Source organism: Zea mays, chromosome 6 (genome assembly GCF_902167145.1).
Source record: "Zea mays cultivar B73 chromosome 6, Zm-B73-REFERENCE-NAM-5.0, whole genome shotgun sequence".
NCBI classification, from domain to species: domain Eukaryota; kingdom Viridiplantae; phylum Streptophyta; class Magnoliopsida; order Poales; family Poaceae; genus Zea; species Zea mays.
Window position 1 is genome coordinate 176,538,603 of NC_050101.1, and position 18,502 is coordinate 176,557,104.

The 18,502-nt window shown below is 42.6% G+C and overlaps 2 protein-coding genes and 1 pseudogene across 5 annotated transcripts; all 3 read left to right on the forward strand.

The window, feature by feature from the left end:
- The first annotated feature begins 411 nt into the window (after positions 1-411).
- On the forward strand, positions 412-9,280 carry LOC100280249 (Protein ROOT INITIATION DEFECTIVE 3). Of its 4 annotated transcripts, none has more exons than XM_008649533.3 (9): positions 412-1,181; positions 1,265-1,378; positions 2,593-2,720; positions 2,797-2,935; positions 3,341-3,540; positions 7,458-7,585; positions 8,299-8,492; positions 8,604-8,785; positions 8,932-9,280. In XM_008649533.3, exons 1-8 carry the CDS (start codon positions 957-959, stop codon positions 8,760-8,762), a joined length of 1,287 nt encoding a protein of 428 aa, XP_008647755.1. In that variant the 5' UTR covers positions 412-956; the 3' UTR covers positions 8,763-8,785; positions 8,932-9,280.
- On the forward strand, positions 5,750-5,855 carry LOC111589699 (uncharacterized; annotated as a pseudogene).
- Positions 9,281-11,962: 2,682 nt separating the features above from the next.
- LOC100381782 (uncharacterized) lies at positions 11,963-17,407 on the forward strand. Its single transcript, NM_001366758.1, has 11 exons — positions 11,963-12,541; positions 13,033-13,080; positions 13,168-13,323; positions 13,419-13,462; positions 14,276-14,438; positions 14,669-14,730; positions 14,864-15,050; positions 15,139-15,228; positions 15,635-15,768; positions 15,881-16,013; positions 16,201-17,407. Exons 1-11 carry the CDS (start codon positions 12,068-12,070, stop codon positions 17,149-17,151), a joined length of 2,442 nt encoding a protein of 813 aa, NP_001353687.1. The 5' UTR covers positions 11,963-12,067; the 3' UTR covers positions 17,152-17,407.
- Positions 17,408-18,502: the final 1,095 nt, after the last annotated feature.

Here is an 18,502-nt window from a genome sequence, read left to right on the forward strand (position 1 = left end):
ATCTTGATCTAGCAGTAGTGGATATCCTTAGGGGGTGTTTGGTTACACCCCGCTAAAATTTAGCCCCTGTCCCATCGAATGTTTGAACCTCCGTTCCGGGTATTAAATGTAGTCGGATTATAAAACTAATTTGTCAGCCGAAGATTAAAAGACGAGACGAATCTAGTCCAGTTGGTTGGGTATATATTTCATACTCCTATTTAAAAGTCAAACGCTTGATGTGACCCGGGCTAAACTTTAGCAGGAGCAACCAAACACCCCTTATTTAGGATACAGACAATACGTATTTATTTTCTGCGTTATTTTTATTCTAGTGTGTCTAAAATCCCGTGTTCCAAAGGAACGTCGATGTCAAATGTCAAATCTTTCGTTTTCAGAGGCCTATAAAAAATAAAAGGCCCAGGCCCATGAGACGGCCTTCCCGCCACTGAGTCCTCCCGAGTCCCGACAAAACGTCCAGAGCAGCAAGCAGCCGAGCACCCAACGTCCCAACCGCCGCCGGAGGCCCGGAGCGCGGAGCAAAACCATCTCCAAAACCCTAGTTATTCCCTAGCGCCGCCGGAGCCCGGAGCTTCGACCCACCTCATCGCGCCTCCTCTCTTTCTCTCTCTCCGCCGGCTTCCTTGACTGCGCCGCACCCGACTCTCATTTTTCTCCCTCGACGGTGCTCGACCCCCACCGGCTCAGCGGAGTCAGCGCTCTATCTGTCCCTCTGCCGCGCCGAGAGTAATTTCTCCTTGGGACCGCAGACCGAGGACGGAGCGAGGAGAAGCCAAAATTTGAGTTTCGTCTCTTGCCGACGCCTTCATTTCTTTCTGTGAAAGCTGCTGTATTTTGAGGGAAGCTAGAGGGTCTTCGTCGACCCAGCCAAGCTCTGCCTTGTTTGGACGGCTCGGGTACGCGTCGGTGTCGCGGCCCCCCCGGAATAGTGAACCCTAAACCCCTCTCCGTTGCTCATGGCGCCGCCACCACAACCAAAGCAGCTGGTGCTCGCTGCGTCATCCGCGGACGCGGGCGTGGCTGCCTGGGACCTCCGCACCGGCGCGGAGGACATCCGCCTCCGCCCCTGCGCCTCCCGCCCTCGGTCGCTCGCCTCGGTTGCCGACCGCTTCCTCGCCTCCGCTCAGGCTCTTCCCGCGGGCGGCAACTCCGGGACCATCCACTTCTACTACTGGGACAAGGTAAGCACGGTTTGCATAAAACCCGGAACGGCGCTCTTGAACTCCGAACCATGACCCCGAGTCGTTTCCTGGTTCGATTGCAGCCGCAAGTGGCCGTCAAGAGCTTTCCTGCTGAGCCGATCCGCGCACTCATCGCCGATCAGGAGGGAAGCTACCTCATTGGCGGTGGCAGCAATGGCAACATTTTCCTTTGGGAGGTGAGGGCATTTGCAGGGGGAGACTGGCCTTGGTTATCTCTTTCCAGTTTTCAGACCTCACTCATGACTTATTGACTTCATGAGTGAGCCAACGGCGCTAGGTCTGTCCTCTTTTTGAAACTGTTAGGACGTGTTGTTTGATGCTTGGTGTGCTCATTTGAGGTTGCTGTGGAATGTTTCCAGTGTGTTTCCTTGGTCGCTAGTGAGCTCAAGGTGGTGCGAAGTGGATGCTCCTGGTGGTGAGTGGTGACTAATCACAATTTGACCAGGGTCTTTATTTCTTTCCAGTTGGTTTGGAAAAGAACAGTTGGGAGTTATTTAGTTCTGAAATGGAATATGACTGTTAAATTTCTTGCAGTAGAACATTTCCCCCATAGCTTGTGTGCTGCACTGTACGGGGTGGTGAATGAATGCGTGTTTTAGGTTCTAAAACTTTGAAGGTGGTGCTTATTTTGTGTTAGTGTTCTCTTTAGCACTTAACAAACTGCCAATTAGAAGCTAATTACTATTCCATAGGCTAACAATTTGCGTGTTTTGTGCCAGAAGCTCACGGTGACCATTAGAAAACTATTCGTGTATACACTTAAAGTTTCATGATCAAATGCCTGTGGAACCAGTGCTAGAGGGATCCTGAGTCACGTTAGCAATGGGAAGAGAGGCAGGGTAAAGGCAAAGTTGACACAGGAAGAGGTAGTAAAAGGAGACATGACAAGATGGAATATACCCAAAGATTTAGCATTTAATAGGAGCAAATGAAAAACAGCTATCCACATGCCTTAACCTTGATTTGTGATTTCTGTTGATTTCAACTCTATCCTACCCCAACTTGTTTGGGACTAAAAGGCTTTGTTGTTGTTGATCAAATGCCACTGGGTGTCTTTTAATTTTTTACTCGAATGTCCATTTAGCTCCTGAAGACATTTTCTGTGACATCATGGTGTGTTTTTCAACTTCCATTATTCTACTTGAGCATTAATGTTTTAAGCAGAAACACATTATAATCCTCAGTTTACTCCCAAAGTTGTGCCAATATTTGACATGTTTACTCGGTGTATTTTCACAGGTACAATATTAGGTAACTAATTATGCCTTATGTGCCTATGAGTTTTGTTTCTGTCTGCAGTTTATGCTATATATCTGAATCCGATCCATCCAGCACTTTCTGGTTGTCTAAGCTATTTATCTGATCCATCATATTTTATGCTTGTTTATAGGTGTCTAGTGGAGAGCTTCTCCATACATGGCATGCACACTATCGTGCTGTTAGGTGCCTCGGGCTGTATGACTATTTGCTTGTCTCAGGGTCAGAGGATGGGACTATCAAAGTTTGGGATCTCATCACGTATGTTTGTTTTGTGTAGTAAAATTGGTCAAACTATTTTTGTAGTGTTCATTGGGTTTTGTTGTATTGGTTGCAGGGTGCTTGATGAGCAATCAAGGCTGGAGGTCCAGACACCATATTTGTATAGTTTCAGTCAGCATGCACTGCCTGTAACTGATATTGCTTGTTTTCTTGGAGCAATCGCTATATCTTCTTCTGAGGATCGAACCTGCAAAGTGTGTGTGCAACTCAACTCTTGTTCTTTTTAATTGAATGTTTTGATATGCACTTATTTATTTGTCCTAGTTCTTGTTAGCCACTCTTGTTTATATCTTAACTAGTACTACCACTGATTCTAAATATAGGTTCTTTTTGGATTGTATCTGGTCAAACTTTATTAACTTGGATTATAAGCATGAAAAGTTACTAGGTTGACAACATATGGTTGATGTTACTATATTTATGATGGAAAAAAAACTTCCATAATATATATTTCACTATATAAATGGTATGTTTTAATGGACATTACAAGGCAAAGTGTCATAATGGAGATTGTCAGTGCCCTAAACGACTTACATTTGGAATCATAGGTAGTAGCATCTTGGGCTATATATTCTAATGGCATTTGTCCTTATATGCAGATTTGGAGTTTATCTGAGGGTAGGATGCTGAGAAGCATTTCATTTCCTACTAGCATTGATTCTATAGCACTAGACCCAAGAAGTCATATTTTCTATGCTGGTGGTAGAGATGGAAAAATATATGTTACTGCTATGGGTGTTGATCTCAGTTTTCATGGTAGGGATGAGTCATCTATTCTGGGTGCATTGGATGACCACAGGTTTGCCTGACCTATCTTTTCGTCTTGTTCTTGAAAATTACTGCTGTGAATTATCTCGTATCATGAAATTCCATGAGAGGCCGTTTGGATCCCTTCATTTTGAATGAATTGAAATTTACTTAATATAGCAGGCTATTTGGTTTGGAATTTCACTTTCCAAAGTTTAGATATAATCCTGTTCCAAATTCATAGGGCGAGGGGGGTGGAAATTGATTTTATGTATCACTAGTCCATGTTTCTCCTCTACAACTTATGACACACTCCTTGGCTCGCTCCTCTATAGTAGAAATGTAGCACATAGATATCTTCCTTGTATGATCAACAATAGTATACAAATATATTTTATATAAAACTATATTATCTTAATTGGTCTATGTCTAAATTACGATTATTAGAATGGAATCCAATTCCAAGGATCCAAACGGGGTCTGAGCAAGGTTTTAAAGTCGTCCGACTAATCGCGATTAGTCGGCCTTATCGCTAGTCCGAGCTCGATTAGGGTCTCCGACTCGACTAGATAGCGATTAGTCGTCCGACTAGGGGTTATGGTCGACTAGTTATGCATGTTTTGGGCCACTAATCTGGCCTCTATTATGTGGGTCGACCCACCATCTGTACACAACACAAATTCTGTTTTGCCCTATCCCCCGCTTGTACCAACACGGTACGCACTGTTGCGCGTGCGCTCTTCCCCAACCCAGCCACCCCTTCTCTAGCGTCGCCGCCCCTTACCCATTGTCGCCGCTCTCCTCTCCTGCCGCCCAGTTGCGCTTTGGTGGCCCTCTACTCGAGCAGCAGCTGCGCTCCCTCCATCTCGCGGCGGCAGTAGTCTGCAGAGCCCCCCTCCAGCGCGCTCCCGTCCTCCTCTGTTGTCTGTTCAGCGGCTGAACGGACGAGTAGGCGACCACTCCTCTGTTTAGAATTCAGAGATTGAGATGAGGACCTCTTCAGACGGTAATTGCCCTGATATTTTGGTTGTTCAGTGTTCTTTGTTCACTAACTAAGCAGTATTGTGCCCGCCTTGGCCTCCTCTTGAGTTGTGCTTCACTTGATTGTTGTGCCACTACATATGAGAATAGGAGGCGACGTAACAATGTTGAAGTCATCTTCCCAGAATCTGTGTTGCCCCAGCCCTAGAACGATGGCAGTGGCACTAGTACAGTTCACGCAGTCCTGCAGTCCAGCTAGGCAGCTAGAGCTATATATATTCATATATATTGACACACACACACACACACACACATATGGTCCTGTTATAGGTGAACGACTATAGGAGTCGACTAGACTCGACTAATCGAGCAAATCAACGACTAATCGCGATTAGTCACCTTATCGGTGCTCAGGCGACTAGAGTCGACTAGCCGACTTTAAAACCTTGGGTCTGAGATAATTGTTCATCACTTAAAAGAACATGATCCACTATATTTGCCCATAGGAAGTGCATACATTATGAGCATGATTTTCAGCTTTGACAAGGCTCTATATCTTCAACCTTTACTTTAGACTTGAATAAATAAAAATTGAATTGCTAGGGCATCCATGTTGCATCTACTCTGATTGATGGGCAGAGTGATATAGTAAGTTGCAAAATGGAATAAAGGAAATCATAGATCTTTATACCTAGTGATGTTACACTAAAATAATAATGATAATGCACCTTGGAATTTAGTCGGCAACTTGGAAATTCTTTTCTTTCTCAAGACATTACGAGTGTAGCCGGGGATCGAACATGCAACATGTACATTATGCACAGCATTAGGGTAACTGCATTTGCAAGGATATTATTTGCATTGGTTCATGAAAGGAAAGGGGTGGTTCGAAATATACTTTTCACATATTTTCTTACTGGAAATTGAATATGATTTACAGAATTATTATATCCTGACAATAATAACTAATGATGAAATTATATAATAAATAAATATGAATACATTTCCTTACACTTAAGTGTTCCATAATCTCTACTATATTAAAGCAACAGTTTCATGTGTCGTGCGTCACGTGCGGAGCGTGTAGGTCTGTTTCTCTTCTCCGCTTCTCGCTTAACAATGGGCCGATACACCACAGATAGGCCTTGAGAAACCACTCAAGCCCAATACAACAGGAAGCTACACACAGTGTAGCGCTCCCACATAGTGCCACCTTGCTAGTTAAAGGAGGACGAGCGACGAACGACCTATAAAAAAAGAGTTAGGCTCCTTTTCAACGCATACCTTTCTCGGTATTTTGGCTAAAATAAGGTGTAATTATTGTTCTTATCAGTTTAATATCTGATATATGGACCATATGTTCACTTTGATATTAAATTACGCACATGTATTGTACTACTGTACAAATATATAACACTTTAAGGTCCTGTTTGCTGTTTGGCAGAGTTCCACCCCTTGATTCTCCTGCCCTTCTCCCTGATTCTTTGGAACGTGGAAGTTATTCTGTCTGATAGAATCGTTTGGCAAGCTGTGACTGTGTTCTTCAAAGAGCGGATTAAGCTGTAATTGTCCATAGTACCCTTGACTGCCTGAACAAAAGTCTGTAATACATATCATGAATAGACAAACTGACTATAGAAATTCTTTGTTTAATATGCCAATAATTAATTGTTGACACCACAAGTTGCATCAAACAATCATCATATTCCAAAGTCCAAACCGATTGGGCCCAATTGAGTACAAAGTCCCCACAAGAGAACAAAATAATCAGACATTTTCTTACAAAGGGTCCAGGCGTCTAGCTTGCCCCTGTCAATCTTCACAATTGTTTAATAACTATGAAATCCATTGTTGTTCATCCTATGGCAAAAGTATTATATAACCACCAACAAATAAATGAATACCTGATTAACAAGCTGACAGGACAATTCTAAATTAACTAGGGCTCATCTTATGCTTTGATCAACAGAACATTAAACAAAGTTGTGTTGCCAGGGCCTTCGGTCTGGATGAGGGACAACCAGAGGCAGCCTGGAGGTCGGTGGTTCTGACCTAGTGGAAGACAACGGTGGGCTCTGGTGTCAAGCCTGTGGAAGGTGGACACCAGAGCTTGATCTGCAGGGAGTGGGTGTGCCTGTACCTGTACTGGGGTATAGTAGGGTTGCCCCTTGGTATCGATTGACAACAACTCTACTGAATCTTACTTTCTAGCCAGGAAAGATGTGTGTTTGGGGGGGGGTATGTTGATGTTCTGGGCGTGAGCTTCCCCGTTTGTACGGCTGGCGTCGGGCCAGTCCTGCTGGCAGTGCTGTGGTTTCCCGCACATGGAGGAAAAGATTGGACCCCTCCGTGCGGTGCTTTGGCGACAAACAAGTGCAGGATGGGCAATTGCGGCCCTTTTATACCTGTGGCAATTGTGGATCGATAACCTTTGACTTGGTGTGGAGGTCTATAATCAGAAGGGTGGGGAGCAGGCTTGAATTTGTGGGGGTGGTTTTTGGCCTCCGTGGTTGGTATAGAAAAATGAGGGATTGATTCACTAGATTCCCCTAAGGTGTGCCAAATTTTGGTGTTTGGCAGAACTGGAGTGATTCTCAATTTCTCATGAAGAAGCTGCACCAAGGAGTGCTTTCTCATGAAGAGGCTGCACCAAGGAGTGCTTTCTCATGAAGAGGCTGCACCAAGGAGTGCTGCCAAACGCACTGTAGTTAATTAAAATCTTAAGGAATTCCCATCCTCTTTTTTTTATTTGTTTCTCTGTTATTCGCTGCTTAGAAACTACAGATAGGCTGTATGGTAGTTTTTTTTGTAATGATTATTCATTGATCTGTATTGTTGTTATCAGTGCAGGTTATTCAATGTCATTATCTAAGTAAATTTGTTTGCAACTACTTTCTCTGTTTAATGTATGCTGCTTCAGTGTCAAATTCCTAACATTTGTGTGGTGAGATCTATTAAGTTGATTCTGGTATTTTTTTACTGATCCAGCAAGGCAGTAACAAGCTTAGCATCAAGCAGAGATGGACTTCTACTTGTCTCTGGATCTGAGGATGGTAATGTTCGGGTGTGGGATACCAGATGTCAGCAAGTTACCCGAAAATTCAAACACTCCCAAGGTTAGACTCTTACTTTTTTATTAAAAGGCTATATTCGTGCTGAAAACCTGCCTTGACTTTGCAAAACTTAGTGCAATATTTGAAAACTTAATTCTTACATTGGACACTCCTATGCATTGAATATGTGGTTGGGTTGCGAGCCTACTCCATTGACTAGTAGAACTTTCTTCCCAGAGAAACCCAAGGATCACATATTTTCTGGACGCTTAATAGGCAAAAGATGTTTCTTTTTTGTTTTTTTACTGTCATTAAAGGCATTATTAAATACTCCCTCCATTTTTTATTTGATGCTTTCTAGTTCAAAAGTGAATTAGGTGGTGTCATTTATTTGAGAATGGAGGTTGTACATTGCTTACGTTTTACCTAGGCTGAGTTCCATCGATCAATCCTAAATCACTCTTAGTTCTATGGGAATACTTTTTTTGAGGGAAGTTCTATGTGACGTCTTGATTATAATTGAAACATGTAGTCATGTACTCTGGACTGCTAAAGTATGTCTCCATGAGTTTACAGTCAACTTTCATGACTCATGGTACATTTTTTTGTTAGTATCGTTCGCCATAAGCTTACATATCTCTAAAGCTGAGGCTATGACTATTGTATGGCCATGCTTTCTTAAATATAGTATATGAATCGTGGTCTTGTCCCCCACCCACCCACACACACACCGAATGTGCAGTACTATGAGCTTTGATGATGTAAATGTTTGTCAGGTCCAGTAACCAATGTTCTTATTGTAACGCCACAACGAGTAAATCTGCCACCGCTACAACCATTACGCAAAGTTCGGTCTGCAAATGGGGAGGCTGAACGGCAGGCAGTACTTCTTCATCGGCCTGAAAATGATGTCCCAATTCCTGGAAATAAGACCTTCATTTTTATGGAGCGCTACTTGGATGAGCTTCAGGTTGGTTGGTTTTGCGTTGTCTACTTGTCTTTCATTTGGTGCCATGCATCTTACAAGTTTCATTTCCATATTTCTTTATGCTGCATCTTATGTCTTTTTTATGTGGTCCAGAAGCATGGTGGTTCATCCAGGTTATTTGATTTTGGGCCGAATGCTCAGAATGGCACTCCAAACCAACAGGGAACAGAATGGAGAGATAGATACTTGGAGTTGCAGGATCTCTTTGTACATGAGGTCCTCCATCAGATGCCATCCTCGAGGAACCCATGATGCACATGCTTTGGATATCGTAGGTTGCTATTGTCAATAGTTCTAATTATTCTAGTCTCAATAGATTATAGTAGCATAGTCAAGTTATCCGCAGAAGCATATTGCACTTCTATGCATGCTGTATTTTTGTTTCAGCCATGGAGACTTACGTTTTTTTTAACTCGTGCAGGATCATTTGTGGTGTCGAAACAGTGATGGTTGCCATTCGGGCTACAAACGATGTAGATGAGTTCTTTGGAGTAATTCAACTGATGGTGCTTTCGGCTGCGAGGAACTTATCAGATTCTGAACTAAAACCACTAGAATCGGTGCCAGCAGTCACTTGGAACTGGTTCTCGTTTGTGTACTAGTCTAGAGAAACGCTAAAAATCAGGTTTCTCTTGATTCTAGTTCTAATTTTAAGGATACAGTGAGCTTGCTACATAAAGTTATTTTGATTTCATAGAGAAAATGTTTTGTTCTCAGGGGAATCTGAATTTTGAAAGTTTTCTACTAGAATCTAAGATTTGATACGTTCAGGGTTAACCATACCAATTAAGGACTAAAAAGTGCTAGTTAGCGGTATCGGATTTTCGCTGGAAAACCGCTGTTTTTCGAGGGAACTGACTAGTTTACAAATTTAAAATAAAAAATGGTTTTTGTTTTAATCCCGACGAGAAACCTCGGTTGAGAAACCGTGTTTCTTGACCGAAAAAACTATTTTCGGACCGAGAATCTGTTTTTGTCAGCATTCTCATTCAAATAAACCGGTTTTTCGTTGGTTTCTCGACTAGAAGTCGCTATTTTCACGAATCTCGATGAGAAGTCGCTATTTTCATCTGTTTTCGGTGTTTTTTACTGTATCATTTTTTAATTCCTTCTCCAAAAATTTTGATTTTTTTTTAAAAAAATTGGAAAACCGTTGCCTGTCTGGTCTGGTAACAGAAAACTGGACTGGTTTGCGCCGGTTTTTGACCGGTTTTGTGATCCTTGGATACGTTGGATTCGATCGAGGTAGTCAATGTCAATGATACGTCAGATTCGACCTGCAAGCTCCATGAATCATCTGTCGGTCGAGTGATGCTGATGCGCCGGCGGCCCCAGCCGGTCGTGCTCGCCTTGCCACATCGTATCTACTATCTATGACGTCCGCCGGCGCCGGGCTCACACAGCGCGCCACCAGCTTCCACCTGGAGCACGCAAATTGGAAAGAACGACTTCTACATACACTTGGCTAGGCTGTCTGAAGACGCTCTCGGCGCCTCTATTGATTGATGACTCAAAAATGATTTTCGATTGTAAATGTGTAGTACAGATGAACATAACGGATTACATATTTAAGGAGTTGAAACAATTGCACAAGTAAATGACTAGTACGAAAAAGAGATTATCGATTATATGACCAAAAGACAATTATAATTCATAAAAACACTAATGAACTTTAAGAGTAATATCCATGAGCAGGAGACTATATATACGACGAAGTTGGCGTGCTAGAAGAGACACATCCTAGCCGTTGCCCTTCTCTCTTATTAGACTGACTCCAACAGAGCAGCTAAATGGACAGGCAAAGCTAAAATAGCTGCTCACGAGCTACTGTAGCAGTACAAAATGTCTTCCAACAGGGCGGCCAAACGAGCCAGGCAAAAAAGATGGAAAGAGAGAGGAAAGCCATAATAGCTTGTAGTGTAGCTGGCAGCCATTTCTTTTTCCTGTGTCTGAGAACATGACCCCACCATCTGCTCCATTTGTTGGACTATACTACCGCTGCCTTTTTACCTGTGCTGTTGAAAGCGTGTGTCATATGGCTGGACAGGCAAACTAGAGATGCTAGCCAAAGGCTTGAATGACTGCTCGATTTGCATGGCCTCTGTTGGAGTCAGTCTTACGGTTGCATATGTCCAAGCCTTACGCGTGTGGTATTATCACAATGACACCATAGTGTTTCATCCTCATATATACAGATATCATGGAGAGGTTGTTGTTGTTGCAAAAATATTAATTAGCAACAAACGTAAAGAGTATGTGTGAACTTAATATTATTGCTGATACATGGGGATATACAATTACTTTTGTTATATCGTCACACTTTTTTCCTATAGTGTCACATGCCTAATGTTAATAACACACAATCATTTTTCCATGTTAACCTAATTGAATGTTGTAGCATAAGGTATTCGTTTTTTTTGCCAGATGCATGGCCTCAATTCTTGAGCTTAATCAAATGCTAATCCCGAGTACTTGACTAATCTCAAACGCAGAAAGCACGGAAGCGATAAGCCTCACTGTTGTCGTGATTGACACAAAGAGTGGTGCCGAGTTCTTCTGACTCGGGCTTATCCAGTAGCGCCAGGTTCATGTTCGGCTTCTCGACCAGCTCTAGCCTCTAGGCGCGACCTCATGCTCACTGTCGGTTCAACTTCCTCCTCCTCCAATTATCTACCGTCTCATTCTCTTCCACTCCTGAATATGTCATAATCGCACTGCACATAGCCCTAGCTCCATGGTTCAGTCTCGAGGCGCGGACGCACCATAGGGAAATAAAATCCGGTGGAAGGGAAAGAGTTCTATGGGAGACACGACGGCGCGCACGCGCGTGGCGAGCCAGAGCTCGAGCGCAAGTTCCATATCGCGCTGGAGTGCAAAGTGCGTCATTGGGAATAACTAGTATATAGCCCGTGCTAACACTATGATCCCGCGAAGAGGATGAAAGGGGTTGACGATGGCGACAACGTGAGGGGTTGATGTCGGCGATGACATGAGCGAGGGGGAGGAGACGGTAGGGACACGCCGACACGGGTAGGGGGAGGCTGGAGGCGCCAGGGTCGCGGGATGGATAGGGGAGATGAAGGATGAGAGATGATCCAAATAATATTATTCATTGAATTTGAGTAAGGAGATGAGGTTATCGAGCGATATGAATCGTTGATTTTGTTGGTGTGTTAAGTTTGAGAGTAATTTGTTTGATAAATTTAGTGAAGATTATGAGTGTGGGGTGATTTGGTTGGGTAGGTTTTGTAAAGTTTAACTGATAGATTATATAGTGATATAAATAATAAAAAAAATAAAAGAGAAAGGAGGCGACCAGACGTGTTTGAGTCCATTTTGAGAGGCTCATAAACGAAAAAGACCCAGGCCCAGGCCCAGGTCCATGATCCGGACATCCGGTCACGGCCTGTATTCGCCACGGACTTTCCAACAAAATCGACCAGAGCAGCAATCACCCAACAGCTCAACAGCCACCGGAGAGCACGGAGCAAAAGCATCTCCAAAAACCCTAGCTCCCATCCCCTCGCTGGGAAGTCTCGTCGTCGTCGGCGGCGGAGATGGGCAAGGCGAAGGGGAAGCAGCGTCAGGACAAGTTCTACCACCTCGCCAAGGAGCAAGGGTACCGGAGTCGCGCGGCGTTCAAGCTGCTCCAGCTCGACGCGCGGTTCCACTTCCTCCCGACGGCGCGCTCGGTGCTTGACCTCTGCGCCGCGCCGGGAGGGTGGGTCCAGGTGGCCGTCAACCATGCTCCCGTGGGTGCCTTCGTTGTCGGCGTCGACCTCGTTCCTATACGCCCCATCCGCGGGGCCCACTCGCTCACCGAGGACATCACCGCCACCAAGTGCCGCGCCGCGGTGCGGAGGCTCATGGACTCCAACGGCGTCTCCGCTTTTGACGTCGTGCTCCACGACGGGTCGCCCAACGTCGGTGGTGCCTGGGCGCAGGAGGCTACGTCGCAATCGGCGCTCGTCATAGACGCACTGCGCCTCGCTACCATGTTCCTCGCTCCCAAGGGCGCCTTCATCACGAAGGTGAAGGGTTCTACAGAAGAAGAATGGTCAATGTTGCAGTCGGCACTCTGCATTGGCTTCAGTTTCTAATTCAGCGTCATGCTTATTTTCCTTGTTCTATGTGAATTGTGAACGCAAAATATCTTTGTTGAGAATACACTATAAAAGTGTGTTCTAAATGAGTGGCAGCATGATATCTTGACATTTTCATCCCTAGGCAGGTGTTATGTTTATATGTATATATATATATGTGCTCCTTATTAGCTTGTGCACCTAGCCACCTAGGATTCACAGTGGTTCTGTATTGCACGAACATTGAAGCAGTATCCATTCTTCTGACATATTGAGTGGTTTTGACAGTTTATACCTTACAGAGTTGTCATGTGTTTTTTTATTAACCCATCTCCTTCAGTTGCTGAATCTGCTTTATGTCAGTTTCGAATTACTTTTCGTTGTTATCATTGTCTCACATTTCAATACACGTCTAATCAACTATTCTTTTTCTTCAACAGGTTTTTAGGTCTCAAGATTACAACGCTATTATGTACTGTCTTAAACAGGTGTGTGTATTCACTAAATGTTTTGTAATTTTTTTATATTTTTCGTATTTGGTTGATTGAAACATCAAATATCATCTCGGTTTGCAGTTGTTTGAGAAGGTCGAGGCGACTAAACCTACGGCAAGTCGGTCTACATCTGCTGAAATTTATATCATTTGCCTGAAATACAAGGCTCCTGCAAAGATTCAACCAGAACTTCTCGATATAAAGCACTTATTCAGTGTGGTTCCAGAACAGACCAAAGTATGTTGAGCCACGTGTCTGAATCATCTGTCTAGTTTTTTTCTCTCTTCTTCTGCTAGCATACCTTGATTTTGGAAATGTTTTGTGCTCTGCAGTCTAGGGATGTTTTGGATGGTAGGAAAAAAAGACACCGTGATGGGTAGGTCCCCTTGTCATATCATTGCTGGAGTTTTTTTGCTTGTTTTTTCCCCTTCTGAAAGTATGCATCTTTTTTATATCTATAATCGTTAGCATGAATAGCAGTGTTCACATCATAGTGAAGTATAATATTCTACCTATATTTGTTCTCCTTATATTACATATCCACTACTTACGTTCATTATAAGTTTATAACAGCATATTTTCCAATATCCTTACTCTGCTCTGGGCAAGTGGGCATTGTGAAAGTTTACCAGGAACTCTGTTATTTTGTGTAAGCAACTGTGATGTCTGGTCTCACCAATTAGGCATTTTTTAGGTCACATAATTAGTTAGGCATTTCTTGTTCGAGCCAGAAAACTTGTGCTGTTCTGCCCTTTGGGTAAAGCAACGAACAAGGATTAACAGTTTGTAGAATTTGTTCAACAAAAACATCAGTACTCAGGTTCATGTCCGGTGCATCGATAAGAGTGTAAAGTTCATAAGAGTGGGTGGGTGTTTATGTTGGCTCACTGCACTAAAGGCTGCAAAATTTTCTGTTCTTATTTTCATAAGAGTGAGTGGGTGTTTATGTTAGCTCACCAAGCCTTGGAGCAGAGTAAGGATATTGGAAAATAAGTCTTTATGTTTCCTTACCCAGTCTTGGAGCTGGCTTAGTTAAAAAGGCTTATGCTGTTCTTTCTATGTTGAAAAAACTTTTGTGGAATTTACCTGTAGAAGTTGTAGCTTTAAGTTTTTGTTACACAAAGGCCACTTTGGTTAACAATATGGTACAATATGTTGTTATACACTGATATCAATAACTTGTATGTAGGTATGAAGAAGGGAATACAACATTACGGAAAGTTGGTTTGGCATCAGACTTTATATGGTCTGACACCCAGGCGCCACTAGAGTTTTTGGGCTCTTACAATGCAATTTCATTCGATAATCCAGAATCCCTGCCCATAAAGAATCATGAGCTTACAACAGATGATGTAAGGAACTGATCAGTGTTTCAAAGGCATCGCCTAGGCGTCCAGGCCAGCTCGCCTTGGGAAGCAGTGGTGCCTTGTCGCCTAGGCGTCCAGGTGGACCCAATACTTGCCTGGATGCCTAGTCGTCTTTTAAACACTGGAACTGATGCCTTTACTAAGCATACTGCACAGCTTATCTTTCCATCTATTCTAGTATAGGTACTTACGACTGATTATTTGGTTTGTGCCAGATAAAAAATTTCTGTGAGGACTTGCTTCTGTTGGATAAACATAGTTTCAAGCATATTTTAAAGTGAGTACCTTATCTGCCTATTTTTCCATATGGTTAATTTCTGTTTATTTAAATAGTTATGATAACTCAAACAAGTCTATAAGTAGAGGTGTGCAGAGGATATAGATCTTATGTCATTGCATGACCATGTTAGATGGCGAATTCGTTTACGAAAATCACTGTCAGCATCATCACAAGTCACCCCAAAGGTCAATGATGCTGTGGAGAGCACAAAGGTCATGGATGATGATGTACTTCTACAGGAAATGGAAGAATTGACTAGTGTCATTGATAGAAAGAAAAAAAGAGAAAAAAAGCGACTATCAAAGCGTCGAGCAAAGGTATTATGAAATACATATTTTTTTTTGCAATATGATCATATGATGTCGATTTGAGGTTTATGCTGTCATACGGGTCTCTTCATTCCAGGATAAAGCACGCAAAGCCACAGGAATGCAGGTTGATGCTACAGGAGATGATTATGGCGATCCTGACCTGTTTTCTATTAGTGTTATTAAGGTATCATGCTTGCTTCTGTGGTCATGTTATGTGCTATGTTTACTTGGTGGCATTATATCTATACTAATAGCTATACTAATAGCAAAATTGGAAGAACTTTAGATTTGCATGATATTGAAACTTGTTTCCCCACATTTGTTAGACTGAAGTAAACATCAATACTCATTTTTCTCCCTTGAGTTTCCTCCCTGTCCTTCATGCAAAAATTTCTAAATGCAGCAGCCTTCATTTTTGCTAAACACACTAACAAATTTGATTCACTTTATTTGGATTTCTGTAAAGAAACCTTGTAATGGGCTGTGTATGTTCTATCTTTTCCTGTGGTTTGTTACAAAATAATCTAACAGAGCATGGTCATTCATGATCATCTAATTGATAAGTTTTTATATTTGTTTTCCTTTTTTAGGGTGGAAAAGAACTTGAAGCTGTTGAATCAGCAGAGATTGATGTGGAAGATGAAATTGGAGACGGTGATAATGAGGATACTCAAGCTCTTGAAGACTCTGATGAGGAAATGGATTCTGATGACGAACAGCAGAGGTAATTTTTTGAACATCCACACCATCGGAACACGAAATTTAGTGATCAAATATCCTTATATTTCTAAAAAGAAAAGTGACAAAAGTTTGTAAGTAATCATTGTTCACATCAGGTATGATGCCCAGCTTGAAGAGATGCTTGATGAAGCTTATGAGCGCTTTGTAACTAAAAAGGGTGGTGAAATAAAGCAAGAACGCAAGCGTGCAAAACGAATAAATCCTGATGCTGATGCAGAACTGTTAGAGGTAATACAGCAGCCAAAGCACACGACTTGTACAATGCTGCGCAATTCTCTTTTCCACGTTACAGTTTACAATAATAGAGGGTATTGAGTTTTACGATACCGAATTTCTTTTGTCAAGTTACAGTAATAGAGGTTGTAAAATTTCAAGGTGATATATATGTTCTCATTATCTTTTAATCTTACTATAGGGAGGTGAAGATGATGGTGATGTTGAAATGGATCAAGATTTTGATGAAGATCAAGATCAAGAGGCCAACCCCCTTCTGTTTGCTCTAGATGAGCAGAAGCCAACTAAAGAGCAGATTGTAAAGCAATGGTATAGTCAGGATGTGTTCACGGAAGCAGCGACCGGTGTTACTGAGCGGAGCGACACTGAAGATGAAAGGGAGATTTTGCAGAGGAATAAGAAGATGGATACTGGCAAAAGGGAAAAGGTGGCTAAAGCACAGGATTTGCAACATGATGGTTTTGAGATTGTACCAGCAGAACCTGTCCAAAACGAAGAGGATTCATCTTCATCTTCTGATGAATCAGAGGATGATATCGATGATTACAGAAAGGCTGAAGTACTAGCCTATGCTAAGAAGATGCTGAGGAAGAAACAGAGAGAGCAGATACTTGATGATGCTTACAACAAGCATATGTTTGATGACGAAGGGTTACCCAACTGGTTTGTTGAGGATGAAAAGAGGCATAGGCAGCCCATGAAGCCTGTTTCACGTGAGGAAGTAGCTGCAATGAGGGCTCAGTTTAAGGAGATTGATGCCCGCCCATCCAAGAAGGTCGCAGAGGCCAAGGCTCGGAAGAAGCGTGTCGCCATGAAGAAACTTGACAAGGCACGCCAAAAGGCAGATGCTATAGCGGACCAGAATGACATAAACGAGCTATCAAAGAGGAAGATGATTGACCGGATTTACAGGAAGGCGATGCCGAAGAAGCCTCAGAAGGAGTATGTTGTTGCAAAGAAGGGTGTTCAGGTGAGGGCTGGCAAAGGGAAGGTGTTGGTGGATCCACGGATGAAGAAGGACAAGCGGGCCAGTGGGACTGGGAAGAAGGGTGGCAAAGGCGCAAAGGGGAAGGGTGGCCAGAAAGGCATGAGAGGGAAAGCTGGGAAGAAGGCAGGGAAAGCCCCACGGTAAGGAAGCCGAGGAGCTAAGCATGGCTGGAATGCTGGATGCCCGCCTCCCTGCGGAATTTTTGCCTCAGGCTACAGCTACTCAGTAGGCAGATGTTTTGAAATCGTGTGATGGTAGAAGTTTGTGTCGAAAAGTTTTGTAGCGTGAGTAGTGGCTATAATGTTTCAAAACTAGTGGTCACTTTAGTGTCACTAAGCATAATTTACACACTTCACAATCAATTATCAAAACTTTTACCCCCCTTGGGGACTCTAGAGCACATACATCTCTTACTAATATTTGTGTGATGAAGTGAGGAAATGAAGAGTTCTCCTTTGTGTGTCCAGGTGACAGTGGCTTTGGTTGCTTTGGACCAAATTGGCGACTTTGGCTCTGGAATCGGCTTGCATTTCCTTATCAGATGAAAAGAATGCAGCACTTTGAATCTCAAGCAATGAGATGCAGAGACCGCCTGGATGCGCACCGCTCAACTTGTTGATCAGAGTAGAATCTGATCCAAGCTCTTTTGCGTTCAAGATTTGGAATCAGGCTGATGCATAGGCGGCCACTGACTCCGAGCTACTTGGTGATAGCATCAAGCAGCTGGCCAGATACCAACTTGATGATGGCTCAGCTCTAAGAGAATATAATAAGCAGTGAGGCGATGGCTCACAGTCACTGCAAAAGCCGTTACTGTTGTAGTGCTTAAACAATTGTTTCAAGTGGCTTGAAGAACGTCAGTAGAATCGCAGGAACCAATCGAGACATCTCTGTACACGGAAAGGTACAGAATAATATATTCTTTTAAAACCCACCAAGGGAATAGTCTACTAATTTCAACACAATATTCTCCTTTTTCCATTCGAAAACAACACAGAATACTCAATCCAGAATCTCCAATTTCGTAGGGCAAGAGGCGAACACAAATCAAGATTCAAAGATTTGAATTTTCTCAAAGTCACAATCTATCTTTGGTAACAGCCCATATAAAGCCGCAGGCGCAAACACTACCCTAAAATTATTCAGAAAACACTGCCCAGCATCTTCATGAAGCCTAGTGTTAGAAATATATTCCATATTTAATTTAATCAAAAAAAATGTAACGGATTTACGATGAGATGTATGTATAATATGTATACTCTCCGTCCCAAATTAAAATTCATTTTATTTTTTACTGGATTCATATATCATATAATAATTAATATATTTGTTCTATATATATGTCTAGATTTATAATCATTCATATGAATATAAACATAAAAATCTAGTGCTAAAACGATTACTATTTTAGAACGGAGGGAGCACGCAACATAAAAATAATATTAAATTTAGGGAAGAGAATGTACCCATGATCAATACACCTGTTGACGGTGGT

Bases quoted from the DNA above. Each gene is read 5' to 3' on its own strand.
- LOC100280249 (XM_008649533.3), top strand. From the start codon at position 957: ATGGCGCCGCCACCACAACCAAAGCAGCTGGTGCTCGCTGCGTCATCC. The intron at 1,182-1,264 runs GTAAGCACGGTT...GTTCGATTGCAG, and splicing joins ACTTCTACTACTGGGACAAG to CCGCAAGTGGCCGTCAAGAG. The intron at 2,936-3,340 runs GTGTGTGTGCAA...CCTTATATGCAG, and splicing joins CTGAGGATCGAACCTGCAAA to ATTTGGAGTTTATCTGAGGG.
- LOC100381782 (NM_001366758.1), top strand. From the start codon at position 12,068: ATGGGCAAGGCGAAGGGGAAGCAGCGTCAGGACAAGTTCTACCACCTC. The intron at 13,324-13,418 runs GTATGTTGAGCC...TGTGCTCTGCAG, and splicing joins TGGTTCCAGAACAGACCAAA to TCTAGGGATGTTTTGGATGG. The intron at 16,014-16,200 runs GTAATACAGCAG...ATCTTACTATAG, and splicing joins CTGATGCAGAACTGTTAGAG to GGAGGTGAAGATGATGGTGA.